The sequence below is a fragment of the Seriola aureovittata genome, chromosome 2 (assembly GCF_021018895.1).
Source record: "Seriola aureovittata isolate HTS-2021-v1 ecotype China chromosome 2, ASM2101889v1, whole genome shotgun sequence".
NCBI lineage: Eukaryota > Metazoa > Chordata > Actinopteri > Carangiformes > Carangidae > Seriola > Seriola aureovittata.
Window position 1 is genome coordinate 11,926,419 of NC_079365.1, and position 8,821 is coordinate 11,935,239.

At 41.5% G+C, this 8,821-nt stretch overlaps 1 protein-coding gene across 1 annotated transcript; it reads right to left on the reverse strand.

Moving 5' to 3' along the window:
- Positions 1–109: 109 nt before the first annotated feature.
- Positions 110–5,602, reverse strand: lhfpl5a (LHFPL tetraspan subfamily member 5a). The gene is made up of 3 exons (XM_056387402.1): positions 4,097–5,602; positions 2,004–2,240; positions 110–590 (listed from the first exon to the last, which is right to left on the reverse strand). Exons 1-3 carry the CDS (start codon positions 4,497–4,499, stop codon positions 580–582), a joined length of 651 nt encoding a protein of 216 aa, XP_056243377.1. The 5' UTR covers positions 4,500–5,602; the 3' UTR covers positions 110–579.
- Between the last annotated feature and the right edge of the window lie 3,219 nt (positions 5,603–8,821).

Here is an 8,821-nt window from a genome sequence, read left to right on the forward strand (position 1 = left end):
GACCTCTGCATTACACAGATAACTACAAGCAAGATATATTTAGCACTGTTGTAGACACTCTTTTCTGTCCTATCAGAATTGTTGTTTGGGAGAGAGGAAAATAAGTAAATATAATTAAAATGTTTATTTTAACAGTAATTTGGAGAATGTTTTAGAAGGAAGTTGCAGCCATTAAAACATCAGAAATTACAGTAAACATTTTCATTTTTTTACATTTCAGGGCTTAATATTGTAGCTCAGAAAAGCCAACACTTCAGAATTAATTCTCCAAAGTTATGAGCAGCTTCACATTTATCTGTAATTTATACTGAAAAGCCTGAAAGCACAGTCCACATATTAAGTGAAATGATTTTACCCAAAAACAGCCGATAGGCAATCTAAAGCTCGAAGGCTGTAGCTAGAAGTGGGCAGTGACTGTCTGTCCATAGGCTGTTATCATTTTAGGACAAGATGTGCTCCTCCTTAGTTATTTTTTTATTTTAATGAACTGTCCTGAAGCCTTGAATATACGAGTCCCCCGAGTCAGCAGTACTCCTCTTCAGTTCCTGTCCATCTCTGGTGCCTGTTGTCCTCAGGGGGCTATGCATTATCTGTAGTTGAGAGAAAAGCAGAATTACTGAAAAACATAAGGTGAAAACATCAGTTCGGACAATGACATAACATTGTGTCAGTAGCTCAGCTAGGTTTTGAACATATAGTGTGAGACTAGTAATCTAGTATTGTAGTGAACAAACACATTTTTTTCCATTGTGCTAGAAAGAAGGTCAGGATTTTTACAATTTATCCTCTGGGGGCCATGGATGTCCAATAGTTGTTAGATAATTAAAAATAAAAAACAAATGTCAACTTTAAAAGGATCATAAGTCATTTGAATGCATCAACTAGGAAAACATGGACAATGTACAAATCCATCAAAAGATGGTGAGATATTTCACTGAATAACTTTGTGTTGCAGGAAAAGTCAGAAAAGTCATTTTTATTCATAATCAAGGGACCTTGAACGTCTGTAGCAAAGTAAATACCAATCCAGATAATAGTTGTCAAAGTATTTCACCCTGAAATCACAAATATCAACCAAGCTAAAAACCATGGGTGCATACATATGAGCAAATTTTGAAAGATTTTTCTGATTCTTCTAATGGCAAATAAAAAAAGAGTAATGGAAAAAGCCTTGAGTATGATTTAATATTTATCCACTGAGTTCTTAACTATGACTGAAAGAAAAGCAAAGATGTGGGGGAGGTTTTTGATAGTTTTGTTCTCATTTTTTTCAGACCTCAGTGATTCAACACTTAGACAGAGGTCCTTGAAGTTTCAAGGACTCCCAGCCTCTGCTTCACCTCTTTCTGTTTTCCCTCCAGACAAAGCAATTGACCCTTACACCACCTTCTCTGAAACCTTAATCTTCCCACCTGATAACTCCCTGGAGTCCAATCTTTTACATTTCCATTTATTCATTTGGCAGAGGCTTTTATCCAAATCAACTTACAATTGAGGGACATCACTAAAGCTTCAGTGCAGTAGGAGACATTGGTTTAAGTGCTCGGGTAAAGAAGTGCATAGTAAGTGCTAGTTAGGCATGATAGGGTGTTAGGAGAGGAGACGCTCTTGGAATCTTCAAGAGATTCTTGATGATAGAGAGGGACGCCCGTCCTCTGATAGCATTCGGTAGCTTGTTCCACCATCAGGGAACCACAGATGAGAACAGCCTGGACTGTGATCGCCTTGTGTGAAGGGATGGCAATGTCACCAGCGACGGATGTTTGCCCTTGCCATGACACACAGAGGGAGCACCCAGTGAGAGGGTTCGCCCCAAGAGAGTGTTTTGCCTGAGATGCCCATGTCAGAGAGTACAGACAGCAGGATGCGGTGGTTCACTGTAGCAAAGGCTGCTAATGGGCCAGCATTGTTGCATTTCATCTGAATCTCCATCTCTCATCATCCAGTCTTCCATCTTCCTCCCCCACCCAAGTGTTTTCTCCACCCTCCCTTCACCCCAGTACCTTTCTCCTCAACCTGGAAGTCCTCGGGCAGCAGCTGATCTTGTCGGCTGCCCAGGCTGAAGGCCAGGAAGGAGAGGATGAGCGAGTCCATGATGCTGATGATGGCCAGGATGTAGGCCCAGCGCACCGTGCAGTTGCCTAGGGTGTATTTGTCAGTCCGCTGGCCACACATGCGCTTCACCTCCTCTGAATCCCAGCCGTCAGGATAGATCATACAGCCAATCACCATGCATGTACCTGAGAAGAGAAAGAGATGTTTGGTGCTGTATCCTGGTTTAAGATCACGTACTTCCATCAACAGCCATTCATTTTGACAAAATTTCTTAGTGGTTACTAGAGTAAAATATACAAACTTTCAAAGATTTTAATGTGGGAAACCTGTGGACAGAATGTATTTTTATCTAATGACATGTTGACTGGGAACAGAGCATCTTGCTGTTGTTGATGGGAAATATCACAAACCCTCTCCACCTCGAGAGCTGAAATAACAAGACAGAGATGCCACCAGAGAAATTAATTTTATACACTCCACTCATACACACGCACAGATGAGTTGCCTAGCAACTCCAGAGCATCTCAGCTCCAGGACGATGAATGTGTTCATCCATTATTGACACTGCAGACAGACAGCCGGCCTTGCGTAGTCCCACCCCCACATGTGAACTATCAGGTGACGAGGTGAAACATTAGCGCACAAACACACTCACGTCTCACTTTCAGTTTCTGAGCCTCTCGCAACCTTCCACCTCCGGAGATCTCACACGCACTCTCTCAAATCTCTTAACATCAAGAATTTTAAACTGGGACTTCTCATCAGCTTACTAACACATCAGGAAGTTGCATGTTGACACCCCCTGAAACAACTAGGACTCTGCTGTTAGACTGCACAGATGCATGATCAAACATGTTAAATAAAGAAGTTCACTACTCCCAACGACCCTTTTGAATTCAGTATCTACTCTTCAGAGCCAACAGAGTTTTATATTTACACAACATCCTAAAAGACACTGAAAATGTATCTTACCTGCAGCCATTATACTTTAAATCTAAATCAAACTCTGTAGTTTGACCCTAATAATAGACCACTCACACTCATCTAGGGGCTTTGATGAATTCTGAATTATAGGCATGTTGTGTATTTCTGCATTATACAAAATATAAAATGAATCTGACAGTCCTGCATGTTTGTACTTCTATACTTGTGAGGACACTTACAGACATAATGCATTCCCTTCCTTTTACCCTAATCTTAATCATCAGAGCTAAATGCTGAAACCCAACCGTTACCCTAACCCAAACCTAATTCTATCCCTAACCTTAAAACCAAATCTTAACCTTCAGACAGCCCTTTGAAGGTCTGTCCCAAATGGAGACTAAAATGTCCTCACTCCCAAGGTCTAAAACTCTAATTTAACCCTCGCAAGGATAGACATATAAAAGAGAATACATACATACATACACACACACACACACACACACACACACACACACACACTGAACGGCAGGTGTGTTGGGTATGAAGAAGGAGAAAGTGAAGAAAGTGTAACAGCACACCTCCAGGTTAATCTCATTATTTGTTTCATTACAGGCTCCTACTCTCACTTGCAGCTACATCTGTTCACAAGCTGCTTCATGTTTCAAAAACAGACTCATGTTTCACGTCTGTCTCTGTGTTGCAGGGAACCACTGAAATGATGCTTTATGTTGAAATTACCAGCTTGGTTTTTCATTTAGTTGTGGCCTTTCATAGATCTCCTGGTCTGCCCTCAGATTTTACAAGACACAGCCACTATTGTGCTTCTAAATCTTCAATTCTAAATAATCTTTACTTACTTGCTGTTACTGCTTCCGTGTTTCATTTGAGGCCCAAATGTACTCATCTTTTCTCTATAGGCAGCCACATGTAGTGCCAGATGAGCTTGTCTTTACTGTTGTGTCTTTGTAGCCACTATTGGCAAGTAACTGCATTTAATGATACTAAATATTAAATAATGTGAGACTAAATGCAGTTTTTTTTTTTTTTTTATGTGAATGATATAAAAAGTTCCCTGTGCGCAGCTTTCGACAAACTGTGGTTACGCCCTGGTGCTCACTGGAGGCCAGCTGCATCCAGGCGCAGATCTTGTACACGCTCCCCGCGTTGCAGAAGAAGAAGAGGCTGAAGCAGACGATGCTGCCCACCACCAGCAGCATGGAGATCCCCACGAAGAACATGGCCGTCTTGAAGGCGCCGGATGGGATGGAGCCGAAGTCAAGCGCGCTCCCTTTGCAGGTGAGCTCCGAGGTGAGCGCGTTCCCGATGCAGTAGTGGAAGAGGCCGAAGTATCCGGCCTGCGGCGTGTTGACACTGTCCCCGATCCAGTATGGCTGGATGAACACCACCACGGTGATGACGGCGAAGGTGATGGTGAAAACCGTCCACAGCACGCCCACGGCCCGCGCGTTACGCACGTAGTTGGTGTGGTAGATCTTGGCCGCCTCCTGAGCAGGGAGCATGGTGAGGGGGAGGGGGGCTTCTCAGCTGTTCAAAAGTGATTGGATTTTATTTCCTCTGCACGGCTTGTTTGTGGCAGTCTTGTTTAAAAAAGATCTGCCACAGAACAGATTTTCAAAAAATCCTCTTCATCAAGTGTTGGATCAGATGTGAGTGATGGCGCTGAAGAAGTTTCTCTGAGGTCTCTGTCGCTGCTCCCACCGCAGAAAACACACCTGTGAGGAAGGTGCGCACACCTGTCTCTGCACTCGGCTACTGGATCACGGCGCAGCAGCTCTGTGGTTTTTTCTCCAGTGTGTTTAATGTGTGGATGGTTATTTCTCCCCTCTGAATCAGCGGGCTGAGTGTTTCCTCTCCAGGGGAGACTGCGGTCTTCACATTATAAATGATTCATGATTAAAAGATCCGCAGAATAGAATGACACGGTGCGGGGCTCTCCAGATGGCAAGCAGGTCAATTCCCCTCTCACTTTTAAGGCCATAGGTTACCTCATCACTTTCTTTTATTTCAGATTTTCCTTCCTTTCTTTCTTAACTAAAATGTAAAGCAGTAAATTGGATCAAAACCACTTCTTATTTTCATCAGGTCATTTTTTCAAGTAAATCAATTCTCATGTGCCCAGTGAGATCCCCTCTTACAGTGACGTCAGTCTAGTGGGACAAAGTCCACAATGAATGGAGTTCAGCTGAAGCTAATTTGAGGCTTGAGTGGTCTGAGTTAGTCAGATCAGGCGGGTATCACTGTCTTCTAAACTATTTCTTAAGACATTACCAAAGCTACTGTCTGTGGAAACACAAAGAGGGAATTTTATTCTAAAATGACTGTGTCCTTGATAAAAAATATCCACTTGATTTAGCCACTGCTAAAGCCTCATATTGACATGAGCATTTGTGCACAAAAGGCTGTGAATTTTGTCCCGCATCACTTACAAGAAGGGATCTCTCTGTCAAAAAGCCAGCATGAACTAGGGGAACAATTACAGCAAACAATAGCTGTTTTTTAATGTACATATGGCCATGTGAGAATTGATTTGACGTTGATTTGAAAAAAACAGGAACCTATCCTGTAAATTAAAATAAAGTGATTATATAGACTCCCAATTATCTAATCTTTTTCTGAATATACTCTGAATTCTTATTTGTGCCACAGTTGACAAAGGTTCCTTGAGAAGAACAACAGGGGATTAACTGGTTGATGTGGTCTTTTTGACTAGCTAGGCTTCTGGGCCAGTGATGGAAAGACCCTGTGGTGAGGTTCAGAACAGCTTACTTGTAAGTTCCACAGTCAAACACTAGATGGAGCTACAGAGTTGCAGTCTAACTTCACCACCATATATCTGTATATCACAGGTACATCACTCCACTGTTTCCCACTTACCCTCGTATCACTCAAACAAATCCCAAATTACCAAAATCTTTGGTAAGTAATGTCTTATACTTTTCCTGAGACAAAGTAAAGAGAGCGAAATGTAAATCCAAAGGAAACTGCCACGATTTGAACCTTGTACCTCCACCCAACACGACAAACCTATACACCATAAGAGCTTTGTGTGAGTGTGTGAGTGTGTGTCAGAAACATTCATACCTTTATGTATAAGCTGTAATACCAGACTGTCAAAGTAATCAATTACAACTCAAAGTCCTGCATGAAAAAATGTACTTCAATGAAATTACAGACGCTTTATTAACAAAATTTGCCAAATACCAAAGTTGAAACTGATTATTAAATAGACTGGTCCCTTTCTGAGTGTTATATTGTTTTTAATGATGTATTAATATGTAGCAATGTTATATATTGTTGGGTAGTTTAATCTATTACAATTATATTTTATAAGCAGTTCATATCTTTTGTATGTAAAATGTTCCTCTGATAAGTGGCCATATTAACTTTAACAGTAAACAGTACAATATCACTCTACACTATAAACCCTTAGGTTATAGTGTAACAGGATGATACAATTTCTTTATTTTTTTCTTCAGCTGTTGACTGTATAAAATGTGTTTTCATCGATCATAAAAAAAAGCACAATATCTCACACCTGCTTCCACCTATGTCGAACAAAGCATGTGAAGAGTTGTGTTAAGTTGCTAAGTTACCGTCACATGTTGTAATTTCTACAATGCATTTCTAAAACCAAAGTTAAGTTGTGTTATCTGTAACACTCCCTCATTACATCTCCATGCTCGTTTATATGTTTTCTTCTCATTACTGTCCCACATGCTGCTCTGCTGTGACAACACATGAATGTATTGACTTAAAGAAGCCCTTTCACCTGCCTGATGCTGTCATGTTTGATCTTTTGGTTGCTTTCAGATCCTAATAAGTCAGTACCTACATGTACAAAGGACTTGGCTAAATGAATAATGGATTATTTAAGTCTGATTTTTGACATCTGATGTTTGCTCACTCCTCAGTTCCAGTTAATATTTCTTTATGCTGTTGATCTTCCAGTGAGACTAGCACATTTAAAAGGTTGATATATAGAGCTGCAGTGGTTTGTGTGTGTGTGTGTGTGTGTGTGTGTGTGTGTGTGTGTGTGTGTGTGTGTGTGTGTGTGTGTGTGTGTGTGTGTGTGTGTGTGTCTGTTTGTACATGTGTCTTTGTGTGTACAAGTGTGGGCACAGGCATGTCAATGCACTTAGCTTTATTAAGTGATACCGCCCCAGTGTGAGAGGAAGGCTGTTTATAATCAAGTTAGTTGGGAGCGGCAATCCAATTTTCAGATACAGAATGGAGTGAGATTTCATGAATGTGTGTGTATGTGTGAAACAGTGTGTATGTGTCCTAGTTTGATATTTGCAGAAAAGAAAAAGCTCGGGTTTTCATGCTTTCTTTGCATGTGTATTTTAAGATTCTGTATGTGTGTGGCTGTTTTTGTGTGTGCGCACATCCCTGTATCTGTGAATACATAATGTGATCTAACTCTCGAAGTGGATACATCAGCTATAATGGTCTAAAACAGAGAACAGACAGATAACCACAAGCAGCACTTCACTGACAATGAACTGTTCACATTGAGTAGATAAAAGAAATACAATTTATTTATGAAGAAACAAAGTGTTGCATTAAAAACAAACAGTGCTAGTAAAAGTTATGTATTATCTATTTATCTATATATAGTTATCCATAGGTGGAAGCGTGTGTGTGTGTGTGTGCGTGTGTGCGTGCGTGCGTGCGTGATTAACCCTTTATACCCTCTTCAGGCCCATTTGCTCTGAGAGCCTCAGAGAGCACAAAGAGGCTTTTCTGCCATTTCAGCATCTCTTCCTGTCCCTTTCTGTCTGCCTTCTTTAGAGGCTGTTTCCATAGCAACAAGGTGCTGGATGCCCTTAGAGAGAAGAGAGGGTAGGTGACAGGGTAACAGAGAAGTTGAACACACAAAGTAAATTAGGCAATTATACTAATTTAATGACAGACCACTTCTATAGCGAGTCAGTAAAACTTGCTAGCGATCTTAATTTCATGAACCATTAAGATCACGGCTGGATTCAGTTCAAATTCTGTTTAGTTTCAGTTTCAGGAAGTGAGTTTTCCCCTGAATTCCCAAATTTTTCCTTTTTTCCCTTTTTAACCAATGAGCATTGTTACGAACAACCACATTCACATAGCTCACATAGGTATTATGGGTAATATGTTATCCCAAGATGGGAGGGGTAGGTGGGGGATGGGGGTGTCTCTACATCCTCTCTTGTCAGCTGACACAGATGGACTCTATTAGTCTTTTATGAATGTGTGTGTGTGTGTCTGAATACCCACTCCTTATTGACCTTCTCCCTCAACTCACGCACACACGCAAGCGCACACACACACACACACACACACGCACACACGCGCACACACACACACACACAAACACACACACACGCACACACACTCATTCCGGCCTCATACCCTCTGAAGCAGCAGTAACTCAGTCAATGAGTGCTACTACCTCTCTAAAACACCCCAAGGCCACAGCAGCCACTATGAGACACCCTCCAGCCTCCACCCCTGCCGCTGCCTGGTCACAGCCCAGCAGGAAGCATTGGAGCCTGGTTAAAGATGGAGCAAAGTGTGGGTCAGTGTGTGCCCTGGAGGTGGTAGCTGGAATGTAGGTCTACTCTACAGTGGCTCATATTCATGACTCATTACTGATTGCTCACCACCATTACATCCCTCGGGGACTGGTGATCTGCGTGTGAATACAGAATATATGATCAATACTCCTATAAGCTCAAGTACATTCATCATTAAAGTACAGTGGCAAACCTGGGTGGTAAACCTGAAATATACATTGATAATATATCATATATATGGTATCAGACTACATGTCATATATTGGGAC

Bases quoted from the DNA above. Each gene is read 5' to 3' on its own strand.
- lhfpl5a (XM_056387402.1), bottom strand. From the start codon at position 4,499: ATGCTCCCTGCTCAGGAGGCGGCCAAGATCTACCACACCAACTACGTG. The intron at 2,241-4,096 runs GTGAGCACCAGG...TTCTCTTCTCAG, and splicing joins CTGGATGCAGCTGGCCTCCA to GTACATGCATGGTGATTGGC.